Raw genomic sequence first — 19998 nt, 5'->3', positions numbered from 1 at the left:
GTCAGCGGGGGGTGAACGCAGGTGGTGACCCCTGCCCGCCTCAGCAGAACCATCCCTGTGCCTCCCACGTGGCCCTGCCCCTCAGGGAGTCGGGGGGCGAGGGCCTGGGAGGGGCAAGAGCATCGCCGCCCTGACACGGTCCCTCCTGCCTTGGCCAGGTGGGCTGTGCCGGCCGCTGAGCTGTGAGCAGGGTCGCCAGGAACCCGGACTCCGCTGGCCTGGAGATGGCCGGAAACTGCTCCTGGGACGGCGCCCCCGGCGACCGGAACAAGGCAAGTGTGCCCAGCAGCGGGGCAGGGGTGGCGGGAGGGGCGGGCCCAGCCCAGCCTTCCCCACCCCCAAATTCATTGCTCCACGGGCCCCCTCCTCTCACTCAGGACAGACGGGTGGGCAGCGGGATGTCCCTCGGGTCCTCATTGTCCTCACTATTGAGGCAAGCATGGGGGACCCCACACCCTTGAATCCCTTGGGGCATCAGTCACCAGCCCAGAGACCTCTCTCCGCCTTTGTCCTGTAGAGATGGGTCAATGGGCTATCTCCCCGGGCCACCCCGAGAAGCTGGCTCTGAGGGGGCCCTGCTGGCACAGTGTCTGTGGGGTGTGGCCCGCTCTGAGCCAGCCTGCCAGGGTTGCCCGAGGCCAGGGTCTGAGTCATGTGTCCCTCCCAGAGACTCTGACAGCCCCCACCCCACCCCAGGGACCCTGGAACGCTCTGGAGTTCCCTCCCACGTGCAAGGAAAACACCCTTGAGGTGGAAAGAACTTCACGCTCACCTAGCGCCCCTGTTCCACACTTGAGGACACTGAGGCTGCCACGGGCACAGTGACGTGGCCAGGGTGGGGGAGAGGGGCTGGAGGTCCGGACAGAGCCCGGACTCCTGGCCCAGGGCCTGCCCTCAGTCCCTGGCATTTCCCTCCTGTGAGAGTGACCACTGAGGGGTGGCGGCCTTGTGGGGCAGTAGTGGGACAGCCCCGGGTGGGGGGGAGGCCCCAGAAGGCCCTGGCAGAAGGCAGGGCCGGGGAGGGCCGGGCTTCAGAGCAGGCATTTCACAAGGCGGTACGTGTCTAGCGGTGGCAGCCCCACGCCCCGTGACTCACCGCCCGGCCCTCCCGCCCCGACTCCGGGCTGGGACTGCAGGCCCTTTCCAGCCTGGAGAGGCAGGGAGTGACCAGCCTGCCTGCTCCAGCGCTGCGGCCCGGTCCCCTCCCGGCATCGGGGCCCGTCCTCCTCGGGCCTGTTCAGGCCTCGGGTCTCACAGATGGCCAGGTCTGGGTCCCCGGCTGAGGGGAGGCTGGTGAGCAGCTGCCCTGTGGCCTGGAGTGGTCCAACCACCCGCAGGAAATGCTGAATAACGGGCCAGTTAAGGGGCATGGGGGTTGCCGGACCGAGGCATGGAGCCAATAAACATTCCCAGTGGATGATGGGCGGTGGTTAGGACCCCTTCAAGTGCTTTCCCAGTTTGGCCCACACCCTGCAGGCCCTTGTTTGTAGATCCCCCTCGACCCGGCTCAGAAGGCCCCTCGATTTTTCTTGGGGTGTCAGACCCCGAGAGCAGCCCCTCGGGACCCAGCTTCCTGCCTGGGCTGGCGGCCATCTGGAAGGTGGCACCTCGGTCCTGCTTTAAGAGCTTTCCCGTTTGTTTTGTTTGAGAGAGCCCTGAGCCATGGGAACCGGTACCCAGCCTTGGATGGGGGGAGGAGGGTGGGGAGGTGGGCGGGGCCGGCACCGGGAAGAGTGCTGAGATGGATGCGTGCTGAGATGGATTAGTGATGTCTGCCCCGTGTGGGATAGGCAGCTGCCTGCTCTGGGCAGCCTTGGAGTGAGAGGTGAAAACCGACCTCGACGGCAGGAGGACCGAGCCTAGCACGGAGGTGTGATGTGTTTGGCCCACACGGTAGCTTTTACATGTGGACCTTTAAAGATCAGGGAAGTCCCCTTACAATCTGGAGTCCTGGCGTCTCTGGGGACAGGGAAGGACGGTCAGGGCTGGAGCAGAGTGGCCACCTGCTTCTCCAGTGGGGCTTGGTTTCCCCGACCCCATCTGCTTCCTGCACCTGGCCCGCCTTCACTGCATCAGACACTGACCCAGACCCTGCAGGCGGGACTGAGGTCCAGCTGCACACACGCGAGCAGTCAGACCAGGTGTTAAAACACCAAAGTGCTTCCCCACACCCCTGCCCCAGGGACCCCAACCAGGTCCAGACCCCCCACCACCCAAGTCCCAGAGGGGCCCCTGGCCCGGCTTTATATATATAATATATATTTTTTATTTTAGAGAGGAGGGAGGGGAGAGAGAGAAACATCCATATTGATTGGCTGTCTTCTGTATGAACTCCAGCCAGGGACCAAACCTGTAACCCAGGCTGTACCGCGATCGTGAATCGAACCAGAGACCTTTCAGTTCGCTGGGCGACACCCAACCCACTGAGCCACACCTGCTGGGGCAGAGAAGATTTTATTTTATTTTTATTTTTATTTTTTTAGATTTGATTTATTTATTTTTAGAGAGGAAAGGGAGGGAGATAAAGAGAGAGAGAAACAGCAATGTGTGGCTGCTGGGGGCCGTGGCCTGCAACCCAGGCATGTACCCTGACTGGGAATCGAACCTGCGACACTTCGGTTCACAGCCCGCGCTCAATCCACTGAGCTACGCCAGCCAGGGGCAAGATTTTATTTTTTAACAAATACGTTCACATTTTAGTATGAAATACTGCAAGCAGACAGAAAAGCTGAGACAATAGTACAATGAACACCACACACCCCCCGGCGGGTCGCTGTTACCCTCTCTCCACATCCCCGCCCACGAGCGCTACACCTTTCCCCACAACTGCGTGAAAGCAAATCGCGGACACCAAGCCACTTTGCCCCCCGTGGCCTGTCTCCCCGAAGAACATGGACACTTTGACAGGTAGTGAGCCCATTCTCCCAGCGGGGCAGCCCGGAGTCCACAGGCAGGCGGTCGCCCCAGCAACACCCCCGCAGCGCCCCTGGAGCGCCCTAGGACACAGCGCATGCTCACTGGCCACACCTCTCTCCTTCCTCCTGGAGAGGCCCCTCGGCTCTTCCCCCGCTCGGCATGGCGGACGTTTTTTGAGTGGCTGTTGGGACAGGTGGGCGGCCCGGTGCCCTTCTTGGTGACCGGCTATTTTTCACGGTCACTCCCATAGGCTGCTGGCGCCAGAGTCTGGGTCACAGAGCGGAATCAGAAGTGTCATCTGCTCTAGTTGGAGCCAAGTAGTTCGCTCCGGAGCCGGTGGCGCTGCGTGTCCGTCGCGAGGGCCAGCACACCGGGACACGTGTGGGGGCGGGTTGGGGGCGGGGCGGGCCCACCCGGCCTCACCCGGCCTCACTCGGTGTCCCCCCTTCCCTGCCGCGCAGATGTGTCCGGGCGGGAGCGAGGCCCCGGAGCTGTACAGCCGTGGCTTCCTGACCATGGAGCAGATCGCCGCGCCGCCGCCGCCGGCCGTCGTGAACTACATCTTCCTGCTCCTCTGCCTGTGCGGGCTCGTGGGCAACGGGCTGGTGCTCTGGTTCTTCGGCTTCTCCATCAAGCGGAGCCCCTTCTCCGTCTACTTCCTGCACCTGGCCGGCGCCGACGCGGGCTACCTCTTTAGCAAGGCCGTGCTCGCCATCCTCAACACGGGGGGCTTCCTGAGCACCTTTGCCGAATACGTCCGCGCCGTGTCCCGGCTCCTGGGGCTCTGCACATTCGTCGCCGGCGTGAGCCTCCTGCCGGCCATCAGCGCGGAGCGCTGCCTGTCCGTCGTCTTTCCCGCCTGGTACTGGCGCCAGCGGCCCAAGCGCCTGTCGGCCGTGGTGTGCGCCCTGCTCTGGACCCTGTCGCTCCTGGTCACCAGCATCCACAACTACTGCTGCGTGTTCCTGGGCCGCCAGGCCGCGGGGGGCGCCTGCCGGCACATGGACGTCTTCCTGGGCGTGCTGCTCTTCCTGGTCTTCTGCCCGCTCATGGTGCTGCCCTGCCTGGCGCTCATCCTGCACGTGGAGTGCCGCGCGCGGCGGCGCCAGCGCTCCGCCAAGCTCAACCACGTCATCCTGGCCGTGGTCTCGGTTTTCCTCGTGTCCTCCATCTACCTGGGGATCGACTGGTTCCTCTTCTGGGTCTTCCAGATCCCCGCCCCCTTCCCCGAGTACGTCACCGACCTGTGCATCTGCATCCACTGCAGCGCCAAGCCCGTGGTCTACTTCCTGGCGGGGAGGGACAAGTCGCAGCGGCTCTGGGAGCCCCTCAGGGTGGTCTTCCAACGGGCCCTGCGGGACGGCGCCGAGCTGGGGGAGGTCGGGGGCGGCACGCCCAACACGGTCGGCATGGAGATGCAGGGCTCCCCTGGGAACGCCTCCTGAGGGGCGGACCCGCAGAGGGGAGGCAGGGGCCTGAGCAGCCGGGACCTCCAGAGACCCTTCACCCAGGACAGGAACTGGGCAGCGGCCCTGGTGCTGAATACAAGGGAGAGAGTCTGCCTCCCGCCCCTCAGGCCTCCCTCTTCGTGGGCGGGAGGCTCCATGAGTGAGCAAGAGACCCAGCAGCCACCGGTCAACAGACCCTGTGGCCTCACCAGGCCCCGCCCCCAGCCATCCTCCTGCATCAGCGACCCCGGAAGGTGTCCTCAGGTGGTGGGCCTCCTTACCGCAGGCTGGTCGGGAAAGGAGATGGGAGGGGCCCCCAAGCCCTGTCCACCTCCTGCCCCTCTACAGGAGCCCGCCTGGGAAATGACACAGCCCCAACCTCACCGTCATCTGGCCACCAGCCTCCTCCCGCCATCGGGGCACCTGTTCCGGCCTCAGCACCCTCTCTGGGTGATGCTGGCGCTGGCGGCAGACCCGGACAGGAAGGGGCTGTCTGGGACAGCGCGCTGGGTCACCCACCCCCGCCCCCTTGGTGGACCCTGTGGTGACAGCGAGCAGGCAGAGGCGGGAAGGACCTTCAGCCAGCTTGGGCAGGTCACTTTCTCTTCTGGTTCCATGCCGGCCAGCCCGGCAGCCTTCCGGAGCAGGCGGCGCGTCCCAGCTGCTATCCGTCTGGTCCTCGGGCGCCTGCAGACTGCCTGGCGGTCTCCGGGCCCCAGGCCCGCCCCCAAGTGGGCACTGGCCCTACCGGGCCCCCCCAGCCCACCTTCAAGCACAGTGGCTCAGTGTAGCCAAAGGAAGTTTTACAAAAGACGATAAGTGTGCATCAATAAATTTTGTATCTTACCGCCTCCGAGTCCTCTCCACGGTCCGGTTCCTGACTGGGAGGCCCTTGGGCAATGGCAGCCCTGGGCGGCCTTTCCAAGCACTGGGAACCTCCCGGCAGCCCGCTCTTCCCGGCTCTCCAGTTGCCCCCCCGCCAACTGCTCTGTGCTCCATGCCCGCCCCCCAACCACACGTGCTGCCTCTCCTGGCAGGGCGTCTGCTCCTCTGCAGAGTGAGCTGCGGTCGGCCAGCCACGCCCCCGCTGGGTGCCCTCCAGGGCCCTCACCCACCCACCCCGGCCCCTGCTGTCCCTGGGAACCTCAGTTTCCATCACACCTACTCGGTGCCAGGCCCTGTGCTACGATGTCCCCTGCCTGTGAGGCGCACAGTGTGCCCACACGGAAGCCCCCCAGGGTGGGGGGGCTGCATCTTCTCCTCTTGCTCCCTGTCCAGACTCTCTGAGGCAGGGCAGCCCCCTGGGCCGGCACCCCCCTACTTCACGCAGGGACCAGGGCCCCTTCGTGAGGGCGGCTGATGGGCCATTTGGGGACCTGGGTCCTCAGTGCCTGGGGTCCACCCCTTCCCCCCAGCAACCCCCATCCAAGGCCTCTAGCCCTGAGCCCTCTCGGGGAGCGTCCCCCCACCCACGCCAGGAGACGGGAGGGGCCTCCCTACCAAGGCTCAGAGCCCAGGCCCCGTGGCCGAGGGCTGCCTGCCCACCAACTCCGCCGGCCCGGAGGCGAACAGAGGCCTGGGCCCCGTGTGAACACGATCCGCCCTCGGCGGCACCAGGCCTAGGAGATGGGGGGGGGGGGGGGGTCAGCGCCAGGAACTGGGCCTCTCCCAGCCGGTGGACCTCCTTGTGCGCCCAGCACTGGTCTGGCTAGGGAGCAGCCTTGCTCTCCCCCAACCGCCCACAGGCCCAGGGAAGGGGGGCTCATGGCACCTCCTGCCCACCCCCGGGGCGGTTGGAGGGGAGGCAGCCAGAGCAGCAGCAGCCCTGGGCCTCCACCACCTCCCTCCCCCTCCTCTGGGATTTAATTATCAAAGCAGGCCAGGGAGCCACGCAGGGGTGGGGCGGTGGGCTGTCCTCCACCTCCCCCCCACCCCCAGCCTCGAAGGCAGCACAGCTGGGCCCCAGCGCCCACCCCCTCCAAGCCGCCTTCTTTCTGGGGGTCTGGCAAAAGTTTCCACCCCACACGGCAGCCAGGTACCTGGCCACTCCACTGAGAACCATGCCTTGGGCCGAGGGACCACAGGGCTGCGTCTGGGGCAGGGGCACTGCTGTGCGGACACAGAAGGTACTGGGGGGCTGGGCCAAGGGGCGCGCTGCCCAGCAGCTCTGGTGCTCACTAGCAGGACTTCCTCCCCAAGGGGACCTGGAGGGCGGGGGTGGGCCCGGGCGGGGTGCTCTCACGCTTCCTGTCGAGTCTCTCTACAAACACAGACAAGAGGAGAAGCCCCCTCTTTTAGTCGGTGAGAGGGATGAACAGTGAAAGTCAAGAGCAAGACCCCGGGAGCCAGGGTCACCACCTATACCGGTTGTGGGACCTCGGTTTTGCTGTGCCTCAGTTTCCCTGAGTGCCACAGGCCTTGGGCCCGAGGCAGGGGGAAGGGAGGAGGTGAGGCCACGGAAGGAGAGACGTTCATGGCAACAGCCCATCCCGGGCACAGGTGACTAAGGCACAGACCGCCATTTATTGAGGACCTACTGTGTGCCGTGGGTCTGTGCTAAGAGCTCCACCTACAAATTTCATTTGCTCTTCACAACAGGCTCCATGGTGGCAGCGGCTGGTGCCTGATGTGGAAGCCGGGCTCACGGGTGGGTGGAGCTGCTCATCCAAGGTCAGCCCCCCCCAGGAGGACAGCACCCCCTGGCTGTAGCCCCACCGCCGTCCACAGGCTCAGCGACCGCCTCACTTCCTGGAAGCGCAGGCCTCTGACCTTTGTGCTAGCCGTCGGCAGAGCACCGGGAGTCAGAGTTCCGAGTGTCACCTGCCACCGCCCAAGGACACCCCAGACCCCCCTTGTCGGCCCCACGCAAGACTGAGACTAGAGGAACAGTTCTGTGTCGGGCTGTCGGCCTCAGACACGCAGTGGGGGCAGGAGGCAGACAGCACAGCAAAGCCCTGGACACTCGGGCCTCTTGCTGTCTTCACCTGCCCCCGGCGAGCGAGCAGCTGCCCACCCGGCGCCCACCCGGTTTCCTCGAGCCCCCCGCCTACTGTGGTTTTCGATAACATGGGCTTTCTATTGCATGCCGGAATTTCAAAGCCAAGGTCTTGTGGCACAAGCTCAGCTCAGCTCACAGCCCTCGGCCGGCCAGGCGGATTCCTCCTCCCCAGGAACTGAGGGCTGCTTCTAGAAGTGGGATGGAAAGACGGTGCACTTTTAGGGTCTAGCCTCTCTGGGAGGGGGGAGAAGCCAGGTACGACGGGCCCTTCACACATGCCCACGAGGCCAAAGTGAGGCAAACACACCACCGCAGAGACCTTCCCGAACCAGGGCACCCGAGTGCAAGCACAAAATATTGTATTTTAAGCCGGTGGGGGGCGGGGGTGGGGCGGGAAAGCAGCCAGTGGGGCTCAGAGACGACAACAGGACACAGTTCACAGAGTTGAGACTCATGGAAAGCTCTGCTCAGTGGGTCCAAGTGCCAGCGCAAAGTTTCCTGGCAAGGCAGAGCGCTTACCCACCCGGAGGGATGGTTCTGCAACATCGTTCCAGTCGGTTTCGCTGCCGTCTGGTTTACATCCAGTAAAACGCCCTCAGTCAATGTGCAGCCCAGCAGACTCTGACCTGCGTGTGCCGCGTCTTCACCCAGTGGGTGCATGGATGTTCCCCTCCACCCAGAACTCCCCAGGGAGCCCTGGACCCCTAGCCCCGCCCAGCCCCTGCCCCCGCCTGCAGCCTGAGCCGCCAATCACCTCAGCTTCCGCTAGAGAGCACTGGTTGTAGATTACAGGTTAGTTTCACAGCTAGAGAGCACTGGTTGTAGATTACAGGTTAGTTTCACGGACAGACTTCCACACCATGGGGGTCCGTAAGTTTGGTGAGGAGTGCAGAAACCCACGTTTCATCTAGCCTGGGGGTGGAGTGCATGGGGGGGCTCCCAGAGGGGATCTTCCCGTAAACACGCTGGATCCGGGGCCCCCAGACATGTTCCTGCGGTCGCCCATTTCCTGGTTCTTGGCTCTGCTTCTGTCTGGGTTGCACTCCTTCATTCTCAGGGGACACTTGAAATGGCAGGCCCCCACTTACATTTGATGAATTCAGCAATCCCAGCAGAAAGAGAGTGTCCCTCCCCGGTGATTCTAACACCCCAGAGACTGCGCCCCCCCCCCCCCCCCCGGGCCAGGCCCTGGAGCGGGAGGCGGGGCCGGCACCATGAGGAGGGGGCCGTCTTACCCAAACCCACCAGGCTGCGAGCTGAGGGCAGCCTCTGGTGGGCAGCCAGCAAGGGACTGAAGAGTATTGGGCTTCCGTGCTCCCATCAGCTGGGAGAACTAGGAACCAAAACCAGGCCCCCTCCTGCCGGGGCACACACCTGGACTCGGCACCCGGAACCAGGGTGCCCTCCCTCAGACACTCAGCCCCCCCCCCACCGCCGGGCCTCCGCTGGACGGTCCCTAGGAGACCTTGGGCGTCAGGAACAGAGCGGACCCGCCCCCCAATGCAGCAAGGGTGTCCCTGTGCCACCCCCCCAGGGTCCAGCCAAGTGTGCATCGGAGGGTGGGGGTCTGTAACGTGACTTTGCTTCTCCCAGGTCTGACCACCCCCACTGGTCAGGACTCTTGGCTGCAAGTGACAGACACACACTGAAATACATGCACATGCATGTGCGCACGCACACACACACACGCACAGAAGGGACTGGCCCCCGTTACTGAGCAGTCCAGGGTGGATGGGCTCCAGCCAGAGCTGGACCCAGGGACCCGTTGTTCATTCTCAGTAATTTGTCAGGACACGTGAACACGGGGACACGCCAGGCACTGGGGCTGTGAGACCCCAAGCACCGGGCCTGTCAGCAGCTCACGTCCTCTCCAGTGGTCTGTCTGCATCTCCCGGTCTGTCACTGTGCCCCTGTCCTGGCTCCTCCTCTGCAAGCCCAGAACCAGAGCCTCGGACCATCGGAGCCTCAGACAGTCGGACCCACGTCCCTGGGGATGGCCGTGAGCACCGCGGAGCCTCCCTGCCCTGAGTCACCTCTCTTATCAGCACTGACCTGGGGACGACGGCCCCAGCTTCAGCGTCTCCTCCCTCACACTGATGTCCAGCGTGCGCCCCACTATCTAGCCCCCGCGGGGCAGGGTGGGGACGATGAACACGCGGTTCCAGGGGTCCCAGACGTCTGGGGTCCGACCCCCGGCCCCTGCTCGGGTCCTGCAGGTCCCCTGACATGGCGGGTGACACCGGTGAGGTGTCTGCCTGCATCCTGCCCTGGAGGGGATCCCGTTTCCGGGACAGGTGGTCCCCAACTAGCAAATAGCCGAACTCAGACGTGAAATAAGGCCCTGGACTCGGGGTCCAGGGTGCCTTCCTCCCCCCCTTTCAGCAGGCAGAGCCCACTAACCAGACCCTCACTAGGCGGGCAGTGGGGGCGGACGTGTAAGGGCCTCTCCTCACCCACAAGGGCCTGACTCCCTCCGGGGCCCAGCTCCCTCCACAGCCCGGCCCCGCCTCCCGCCCACGGAGCCTGCTCATGCTCGGAGGTCTCCGTGGCCGTCCCAGATGACCCTGTAGCGCTGGGGTCGGCCTCCAGCGCTCCCTGCAGGACCCGGCCCCATCCGTCTCCCTTCAACCCAGCCCTCCACGGGGCAGGAGCAAGGGCGCGCCTCCCAGTGGGTGGGGCCGGTCTGCCGCTACCCCCCAGCTCCTGCCAGCTTCTCAGCGGGAGCCTGGAGACGGCTCTCTGAAGGGTCCTGGGCACAGGCCCGACAAGAGTCCCGGGGCCGTTGTCATGCGGCATATGTGTCATCTGCTTGTATTAGGAAACGTGTGGGAGTCGGAGACCCAGGTGCTGGGCGCTCCGTCCAGGACGAGGGCCGTCTTCTGGGCTTCAGGCGGCAGGAGGGAGGGAGCGCCCCCTGGTGTCTCTTCGCAGGAGGGCGCTGATCGTACTAGACCAGGGCCCCACCCGAGTCACCTCCCTGAAACTTGCCCCGCTCCTCACAGGCCCACCTCCACACACAGTGGCCTGGGGGGGTCAGCGCTTCCACAGGCGGGTGTGAGGGGACACTAGCCAGCCCACAGCAGTCAGGACGAGGACTCTCCTTTCTTCGAAACTCCCAAATCCCTCTCCTCCTTCCTCGGTCCCAATATGTGACCTTCCCTCTACTTCTGCTGAAAATGAGGATGCCCGAGAAAAGGCAGCGTCATCTGGCCACCTCCCGCCCCACAGCCACGAACCGTGGGCGGACCCTCCACCTCTCCCGGTGACGCCCAGCCCCCAGCTGGGCCTGCTCCTCTGCCACGTGGGGACCCTCCCCTCTCAGCGCCCCCCTGCCCGGGGCGCCCCCTGCAGCCCCGGCCCCTCCTTGCACCATCAGCCCCTCCCGCTGCACTGAGTCATTCCCATCCGCACACGGCGAGCAGTAGTGCCCACGTCCTTCCATAAAATACATAAAATAAAACTTCTGCCTCCAAACCTCACTTCCCCGCCCCTGTTACAACAGACACCTTCAGGTCACTGCGCTCCCCGACGCCACAGCTGGCTCCTGGGTGCATCTTGGGGGGGGGGGGAGGGCGGTCTCTGCTGTGGAGCGCCACCCCCTGGCGGTTCTTCTAGAGCCACCCCTGGGTGCGCTAACCCTTCAGCAGCTGGGGTCTGTTCGAGTCTCAGGGTGACGACCGCCCCGCTCGGGGACGCCACCGCGTCGGAGGGTGTCTTCCTCCTGCCCACCGACCGCCTCCCTCCCTGCAGTGCAGGACGTCACCTCCAGGGGGCAGCCGCGCCCGTCTGCTCGTCGCTCGGCCCCAGGACCCGGCACAGCGCGGCCCAGTCTGCCCGCAGTCAGCGCCCTCAGGCAGACACCTAGTGGCAGCCACGAAGGGGCCCGTGGGCTTAGGGCCCCTGGCCAGGCCCCGGGACCCTGACTCAGAACAGGCAGGGGCCCGATGCGTGTGGGGAGGTGGGCGTGGGAGCCAGTGTCTCGAGAACTGCGGGTGCCGGTGGGCACCCCACTCTGCCCACTCTGCCTGTGCCCTCCGTCCTGAGACAGCTGCCCAGACACTGCTCCACGTGGCCTCTGAGTGCTCCGTGTTCGCCGGGCCCTGCGGCTAGGGTCCTGTCAGCCAGGGAGGGGCCGGGGAGCAGGGTCCCCAGCCATGAGGGACCTCGCTCTGTCCTCCACGCTCGCCTGCCCCTGGCCCCCGGCCCCTGGTGTCTCCCAGCAGCCCGCCCTCCTCAGAACCGCCTGGCCCCACCCACTCCGAGGCCCCACCCACTCTGATAGGCCCCACCCACTCCAAGGCCCCACCTTGTGCGTGTTTCCTGCCCCGGTGGCTGCCGGTCCTCTGGGGTGGGCTCGTCCATCATGGTCATTGCTGTGTGAGTACACGTACATGCATGTACTGTGTGGTGTGTGTGTGTGTGTACATGTGTGTACCACATGTTATACATGTACACGTGTCTTGTATACCTATAGCCCTGCATGTCTGGCACACACTAGAAACTGATAAATACTATTTAACCGTGTGTTGAACCTAACAGACATCTGACCGTGGCCACTGCAGGCTGGAAACAAACAGTAGAGATGATTTTTTAAAAGATTTTACTTATTTATTTTTAGAGAGGGAAGGGAGGGAGATAGAGAGAGAAACATCAATGTGCGGTTGCTGGGGGCCGTGGCCTGCAACCCAGGCATGTGCCCTGACTGGGAATCGAACCTGCGGCACTTTGGTTCGCAGCCCGCGCTCAGTCCACTGAGCTACGCCAGCCAGGGCGAGATAATTTTTTTTTAAAGTTCTTGAAATGCAAACCTCTAGCAAACGGATAAATGAAAAAAAAAAAGAAGAAGAAGTGAAGGCACAAATAAAAAACGGCAGGTGGGATCAAGCTTTTAACAATGGTACCAGTATCACACCGACACAGGACACCAGGAAGCAGCTCAGAAAAACCTTGGCGGCCCTCGCGCCCGGAGACTGCACACCTGAGCAGACCGACACGCCGGAGAAGCTGGGGCGGCGGGGCTCTTCGGAGCTGTGCGCGGCCGTGCGCCCACCCGCACGGACCACTGGGCCAGATGGTCCCGGCGCCTGCCAACCAACACGGGACGATAATCCTTTGTGACGCACGCTGGCCCGGGCGCAGAGGAAAAGGGCAGGCTCTCCAGGGCGGCCTTGCGGCTCTGACACGGAAGGACAAAGAGAGCCCCAGAAGGCCGAGTGATGGGCCAGTTCTCCGACGAACACGGATGAAAATTCATTAAAAAAATCAGAACCGCCGGGCAGGGGGGGAAACAGAGCGAACTAGGAAGGATTTATCCTAGAAATACAAGGATACATAACCGCCAGGAAACCTAATACCACATGTTCACCCCAAACACAGACTACGGGAGGAAAAAAAGAAGATGATTAAGTAGATGCAGAAGAAAAACTGGGATAAACATTACCACTCACTGCTGACGAAACTGTCAGAAAACTACAAAGGGGACTTGCTCACCCCCGCGGGGCCTCAGGTGTGGGGCCTCAGGTGCACGAGGTGTACAGGGGCAGGAGAACCCCAGGGCAGCGAGGGAAGCAGGGGAGCCTGAGAGCCACCGGTCCCCAGCTGAGGGCCACAGCCTTGAACTTCTGCACCTCACTGTCCTCTGTCCTGGTCCCTGAGCCCCAGGCCCCAGGAGCAAACCACCGAGTTTCAGGCCAAGTTGTTACGCAGCCATGGAAACAGCCATTTCTCCCTCGGCTGAGTTGGGAAGCCCTGCCCCCCCCAACCCTGTGACCCTGGCTCTGGTCCCACCCTACCTGCACTGGCCCTCTGCACCCCAGCCCCGACAGAGGAAAGACTCCCCGAGTCCTGCCCGAGCCGCAGCCTCACGGCCGGCAGCAGCCCTCGGGCCTCAGGCTAACTGCGGATAGACCCCCGTGCTCCCGCCTCTCAGGGTGACCTTTGTCTCTTTCGAGGAGGGCTCCATGCTCTGAAAACACTTTCCATTTTTTCGTGCCACTGCTGGGGGTCACAGCTGTGGGGGGCTGTGTCCCTACACGAGAGTTACAGCAACATGCTGAACAGGAGTCTCAGGGGTGGGCGAGGCCGTGGTGCTCGGACCTCTAGTGCTGGAGGACCGGGAGGACACGTCCCTGGCCAGCTGTGCCCTCTCGGCGGAGGGGGGGGAGGGGGGGGAAGGGTGTAAACGGGACCAGGACACTCCTTCACTAGCCAGAGATGACAGGAATCTCCAGTACCCGCACCCACTGGGCTGTGATCTCCCCCAGGCGCTCCCTGCCCCCCCAACTTCCTTCCCTCCACCCAGGACCACTGCGGTCTCCAGAGTGTCTCCGTGCGAATCAGAAGCTGGAAGCGCCCCCTCTGCGTGGCCACGGCCCGTGTGCATGGCCCGATGGGCAGGGCGCAGCAGGGGTGACCCCGAAAGGCCAACCGCACAGCCTCACGCAGGGCCTGCTCTGCCCACCTGGGGGTGGGGGTGGGGGTGAACAGAGCCAGCTTGGGTTGGGGCACCAGCTGCTGATGCCGTTGCCCGCCCGCACCCGAGGACTGCGAAGTGTGTGGCGTCTCACAGGAAGTCCAGGGGTGTGAGACCCCCGGGTGGGTCTCTTTCTCTGGGTCCCGCCGGTGCCACCTCACGCCATGGACAGAATCTAAGTGCGGCCACCCCGGGAAGTGGTTCACCTCAGAGCTGGAGTACACCCCAAAACTGTGGTTCCCAAACATCTCTGCACGCCCCCACAGCAACACAGGTAAACACGCCACCCCACGCCCCGGTGGGATTCACCCCAGGAGCTCGAGGTCGGTGCAACCCTCAGTAGCCGATCCACAAGCCGTGCCGACTCGGCAGAGTAGGGGACAGACCCCACGGTCGCCCCGGCAGCCACGGGAAAAGCCGATGGCAGAGGCCGACCTGTTCACGGTTTGAGAATCAGGTAAGAGACGTGCAGAAGCAACTCTCGACAAACAAAGAGGGAGGGAGCGCAGGCTGCCAGGCAGACGGCACCCGGGGCCCCGGCCAGGCGGAGGCTGCACGGCCCTGCCCACCTCCTGACACTGCGCTCGCTGGGGCTGCGGGTGAGTGCACGGCGGCGTGAGGATGGTCCTCCCGCAGGAAAGCCGCGCCAGGCAGCTCCCTGGCAGGCAGGGCGGAGGAGGGAGCCGGGCGGCGGCCGCGGAGGGCAAGGGGGAAATCGCCCCTGCAGGAGGCAGCCGGCCAAACAGGGGAGAGAGGCAACAAAACAACCCAGGGACGGTGGCTCTCCCCAGCAGACCCGAGCGTCTGCCCGCCCAGAGGAGGAGAAGCCCGCTTCCTCTCTCTGCTTCTTCTCCAGGCAGAGAAGTTTCCAGACCAAATAAGGCTGCGGCTCTTGCAATGCTCCTGGCACAGCACGCCACTCCTTGTAAGTGGTGCCAGGTCACAGCCCGGGCCCAGCCGTCCGGAGCAGCATGGTGCCCACCGGCCCACCGGCCCCTCCCCCTGGGGCACGCCTGAGAAACACACACGGGCCGGCCAGGGGTGACGGTGGGCCTGCTGGCTCAGAAGGGGCCCGGAGCCCACACGAGGGCCAGACTCCCAAACCAGCGGTCCCTGCAAGCAGCTGACCGGCTCCTGGGGCCCGAGCACCCCGGCCTGGGCTCCAGCAGCCCCCGTGTGGGAGCCCACACGGTCTCTGGAGGTGATTCTGAGTGCCGAGATGCCAGGTGTGGTTTCGGGCATCTCGTCCTCCCAGCGGCCCTGTGACATAGGTCCTGTCATTCCCTGTTTTCCGGGTGGGGGGGCGAGGCCCGGCCTGGACGAGGTGGGTCCGGAGCGAACCCAGGGCCGACAGGCCGAGAGGGCAGGGCTCTCCTGTGCTGTCCGGCCCGGACCACAGGGGGAGGGAGGCACGACCCCGGGGTGGAGTCCTTGGCACCCTGGCCCCGCAGGTCACCATGGTCACGCTTGCTGGCTGGGGAGACTTCTGGCTCCCGATGGTTTTTCCTTTTTTTGGGCTCCCTTGTCTGAACCAAGAGCAGGACTTTTTTCAAGCAACAGCGACCAGCAACACCTTCCTAACAAGGTCTCTCTGCACGAGAGACGGAAACATTCTATGCGGAAGCCGTCAACCCCGACAGTTTTGGGGTTTTTTGTTTTAGAAATACTATTCTTTTTTTTTAAGATTTTATTTATTTATTTTTAGAGAGGGAAGGGAACGAGAAAGAGGGAGAGAGAGAGAGAAACATCAATGTACGGTTGCTGGGGGTCATGGCCTGCAACCCAGGCACGTGCCCTGACTGGGAATTGAACCTGTGACGCTTTGGTTTGCAGCCCGCGCTCAATCCACCAAGCTACGCCAGCCGGGGCAACCCCGACAGTTTAAAGATACATCAGAGCTGGCTGGAGTGGCTGTCTGAGAGGAAGGGGCACTCCCTGAGGGGGCAGGCTCCACACCAGGTCCTGGCGGGCACCGCTCACCCGCACCCCCGCCAGCATGCGCTGCTGCCCACCCCTCCGCCCAGGGGCCGCTCAGCACGGCCGGCAGGGAGGGCCAGACCGGCTCCAGGAGGGGAAGAGACTTGCTGAAGCCACAGTCGCCGGAGGCGGCCTTCAGACCCGGGGGCTCCCAGTTCCAGACCCTCCCAGCAGCCCTGCCCCCGCGCTGCGAGCTCTTCCTGGCAGAACGGCCGTGGGAAGGGCACGGGGAGGAGCTGGGCCTGTGCACTCTCTCTCTCTCTCGAGGACAGTGCCCTAGCCCGCCCTGTCCCCGTGCTAAGATGGGGTGCGTGCACCCACTGAGACACAGACGTGGGCGCCACCGAGCCGGCAAAGACCCCGTGGCTGCCGCGACAGACACACAAGGCAGGCTCTCTTCAGCTAAAAAGGGGATTTACTACTTCAGGACACTGGGAAGAATGGTGAAGGGGTCAGGTGTGGCTGGATCCAGGTGCTGCCACAATGAGCTAGGTTATCCCCCAGCCCCGTCCTGGCTGTTCTGTGTTGGGTGACTCTCTCCTGCCAGCAGGCTGGCCCCGCAGGGGGAGAGCACCGTCTCCCCTTCAGCAGCTGTGCCCGCGACAGCCGTGCCGCCAGCCAGACGCAGACGCCTTGCTGCCTCAGACACCTGTGCACACTCTCCGGCCCGCCATGGGCACGAGGGCTGCGCTGACTGTCCGAGTCGCCCAGGTCCCTCCTGCATGGGGGCGCGCTCTCTGCTGGCACGAGCCATCAGTGGGCAGTGCGGCTCTCACACCCGGTGCCACGGGGTCCCTGCCCTGCCCAGGAAGGAGTGTACGCAGGGCGAGGGGGAGTGAGAGAGTGGCACACAGGGGCCACTGGGCCCTGGCAGGGGACGGGCCCCCAAGAGGAGCCGGCCCCACACTGGCAGAAGCAGAGGGTCACGGTGCGTGGGCCCGCCGAGGAGGACACTTCAGAGACGCAGAACAAGGCTCCTGAGGGACACAGACCCAGACCGGGGGCACGGCCGCCAGGAGGGCCGCTCAGGGAGGCTGGGCGTCCCCGTCGCCGGGGGCCACGGGGCACAAGGAGCACTCAAGGGCGGTGAGCACGTGAGCAGGGTCTGGGAGGGCAGGTGGCGGAGGGCGCCCTGGAAGTCAGACCTGGGAGCTGGTGGGGGCAGGAGAACAGAGCTGTGACCCAGGGCAGCCCCAGGCCCCGGGCAGGCAGCCACCCCCGACCTCGCCAGTCCCCGCAGCCCACTCTGACGCCCCTGGGGCCCCCAGACGCCCCAGTGTGCACAGCAGACGCCGCTCGCCCGGCACCTGCCCGGCACCTGCCGCAGCCGGGGGGGCCAGTGGGCGGAGGGGGAGGGGCTTCCTCTGACAGACCACACTCGGTGGGCGGTGTGCACACGTCTTTATTCTTAAATAACTTACGTCCCTTCTGAACAAATAAAACCCTGAGGTCAAAACAGCACATCCACCTGAGGTTCTTGCAGCAGAGCATCTGGCAAAGGACTCGGGGAGCCCTCAGGGCCCCGGGCTCTTTCCCGGGACGGCCCCCCCATAGCAGCCACGTCGGCCAGCACCAACCCCAACCCCAGCGCCAAGGACGGGCCCCCGGGGGGCCAGGGGGCCTTCAGGAGCCACACCCCAGCATGACGCCCCGCTTCACAGCAGCACCCGCTGCCCTGGGGGGGAGGGGGTCAGAGTGGGGTCGCCGCAGCCACCGGGGCAGCCGACAGCAGCTCCAGCGGAGGGCGAGCCGGCCGCCCGGGGACACGCGGGCGCAGTGCGCCCAGCACGTGAGCCCAGTCTCTCCCTGAAGGGCCTGAGGCCGGCGGCCCCGGACAGTGGACAGGCCTGGGCACATCTCCAAGGGAACAGGGCCTTCCCGTCCCTCGTGGCAGCAGGAATTCAGGCGCTGGAATCTCGGGGTTGACTGGGAGGGAAGGGGGGGCCTGGAGGACGGTCTGGGGCGGGAGTGGGGAGGGTCATGGCATTCCCCGCCGCCCCCTCCCCCAGCACGGGGCCCTGAGAGAGGCCAACAGGCACCGCTGACCCACCCCGCCCCGCCCCATCCCTGCTGGCTTCTCCCCACAGGCCCCACGCAGCACGGAGCCCCGGTGGAGGCGGTGCAGGCTGGCTCGGACCGACTGGCTCCCACGGGCACCGGGCGCGGCCGCGAGGAGCAGAAGCACCGGGGGGCAGTCCGCTGCCCCCGCCCGTCTGCTTGGAAACGAGGCCTGGAGGCCGAGGGGCAGGGGCCTGGGTCACTTCTCCTTCCCCTTCCGCTTGCTCCTCCTCTGGCCGGTCAGCTCGTCCAGCTTCTTGTCCAGCCTCCGCTGCAGCTGCGCCCTCTTGGCCGGGTCCAGGGGCCGGTCCTTGGTCCCGCTGCCGGCGTGCAGGACCCCCTCCCGGCTGACTCTCTGCCGGGCCTGGGCGCGAGCCCGCTCCCCGCAGCCGTGGATCTGGGGGGGACACGGGAGTCAGGGCGGCCGAGGGGGGACGTGGGGACACGGCCCTGCAGTCCGGCCCATCTGGGGGCTCGGACACCACGATCCCCTACTTGAACAGCTCGAGAGCCCGGAGGGGCCGTCCTCTCCTGCATGTAAATAACCCTTCACCCGCGGGCTCCCTGCCCCGCACCCCCAAGCTGGGACCCGCTAAGGTCCCAGAGCAGACAGAGAGCAGGGACCCCCGCGGCCCTACCACAGCCGGGGTTTCCGGTCTGGCAGAGGCTGTGCTGGCCTTTCCACCAGGCCACTGGCTGATGGCACAAGGGTGGGGACTCTGTCGGAAGCACTCAGGGGCCCAGCCACTCAAACCCTGGCTGCACAAACTTGGGTGTGACGGCTGTCAAACACCCCACAGACCCTTCCGGAACCCTGCCCACTGTCCCGACAGCGTGGACATGGAGAGGGGTGGGCGGAGGGGAAGCCCCCTCACCCGGGAGAAGCAGCCTTGACCCCAGACCTAGGGTGTCACAGCAGGGCACAGCTCCTCCCCAATGCGCCACCCAGAGGCAGCCAGCGGCATTCTAGGTGGGGCGGACCCCTGCTGAGAGCCCACGGCCCAAACCAAAGCCCCGAGGACCACCCTGGGTCCCCCTCCTCTCCTCACTCTGGACAGACATCAGTCCCGGGGCCCGAGCCCCTACCCCCCAGGGGCCCCTTGGGGCCTCTCATCCAAGTCCCTGGCTCCCTTCCTGGCCTTCCCTGCCCTGCAGCCCCGTCTCTCACACCCAGCTCCACCGGAACCCTCCAGGCCCCCTGCTGCCACCAGCAGTGGGCTGGAGCTCTGCGAGGCAGACGCCGGGCAAAGCTCAGCCCCCACTGTCTGTCCCGCCCCCCCCGCCCCCGGACTCCGGCCCCCGGAATGCACCACCCTCTCTCTGTGAGGTCTCCACCCTAGTGCCACTGCCTGGGAAGCCACCACCTTGGCCCCTGGGACCCCCACTGCACGGTGCCATATGCCGGTCTCTTAACCTGATGCCGCCACCAGGCCCAGGGGCCCCTGGGGCAGAGACGACGCCTGTTCTGGTCCCCAGTCCCCACTCCTGGCAGAGGAGGTGCCCGCGGACACGAGCTCAAGGAGCGAATGAAGGAGCGGGCAGCTGCCAGCCCGTTTCAGACGGTGGCCCAGGGGCCCCGCCTGCCCCGCCGACAGAACCAGGGGCCCTGGACAAACCCCCAGAATTCCCACCCACGTGGCTGTCGTGAGCACATACGTGTGGCATTTCTCCTACTTCTGCCCGGGTGGGCTCCGAAAACAGCCCTGGAGACACCTAGAGCTTGTGACCAGCTACCGGTCCCGTCTGGAGGGCGTCTGCCCAGGCCCCGGAGCTGGGAGACAGGGCCCCGGCCCCTCCCCCGGCCCAGGCCCCCGGCACGGCCGGCGTACCTCAGGCAGGCAGTGGCCCAGGCAGTAGCGGCGGACGCAGTGCGGGCAGAGCTGGCCCAGGGTCGCGACGCTGGCCGTGCACTTGGCGAAGCCGCAGGTGTTGTCCGCTCTCACGGCGGCAGAGACCAGGGCGTCGAAGTCCTCCGTGGCCGGCAGGCCGGGGGCCGAGGGTCCTGGGGGAGGGCGACACCACCGCTCAGGCAGGGAGGAACAGGGTCCGACCGGACGCCCCCACCGGGCCCACGTCTGCCCCGCCAACGGCTGGGCCTGCCCTGCTTTCGGGGTCCGGGCGAGCGGGCG

At 65.3% G+C, this 19998-nt stretch overlaps 2 protein-coding genes across 2 annotated transcripts in view; one reads left to right on the top strand and one right to left on the bottom strand.

Moving 5' to 3' along the window:
• The first annotated feature begins 128 nt into the window (after positions 1-128).
• LOC114490403 (mas-related G-protein coupled receptor member F) lies at positions 129-4466 on the top strand. Its single transcript, XM_028504355.2, has 2 exons — positions 129-272; positions 3378-4466. Exons 1-2 carry the CDS (start codon positions 225-227, stop codon positions 4359-4361), a joined length of 1032 nt encoding a protein of 343 aa, XP_028360156.1. The 5' UTR covers positions 129-224; the 3' UTR covers positions 4362-4466.
• Positions 4467-17901: 13435 nt separating this feature from the next.
• IGHMBP2 (immunoglobulin mu DNA binding protein 2) overlaps positions 17902-19998 on the bottom strand; it is a 5037-nt gene continuing 2940 nt past the window's right edge. Inside the window, exons 2-3 of the mRNA XM_036030028.1 lie at positions 19699-19893; positions 17902-18266 (exon numbers count right to left, since the gene is read on the bottom strand). Of these exons, the coding sequence (XP_035885921.1) occupies positions 18069-18266; positions 19699-19893 (393 nt within the window). The 3' untranslated portion in view covers positions 17902-18068. The remainder of the gene's footprint in view (positions 18267-19698; positions 19894-19998) is intronic.

This window comes from Phyllostomus discolor, chromosome 6 (assembly GCF_004126475.2).
Source record: "Phyllostomus discolor isolate MPI-MPIP mPhyDis1 chromosome 6, mPhyDis1.pri.v3, whole genome shotgun sequence".
NCBI classification, from domain to species: Eukaryota; Metazoa; Chordata; class Mammalia; order Chiroptera; family Phyllostomidae; genus Phyllostomus; species Phyllostomus discolor.
Note: the sequence above shows the minus strand (reverse complement) of the source record. Positions and strands in the feature narration are given on the sequence as shown.

Bases quoted from the DNA above. Each gene is read 5' to 3' on its own strand.
- LOC114490403 (XM_028504355.2), top strand. From the start codon at position 225: ATGGCCGGAAACTGCTCCTGGGACGGCGCCCCCGGCGACCGGAACAAG. The intron at 273-3,377 runs GCAAGTGTGCCC...CCTGCCGCGCAG, and splicing joins CCCCCGGCGACCGGAACAAG to ATGTGTCCGGGCGGGAGCGA.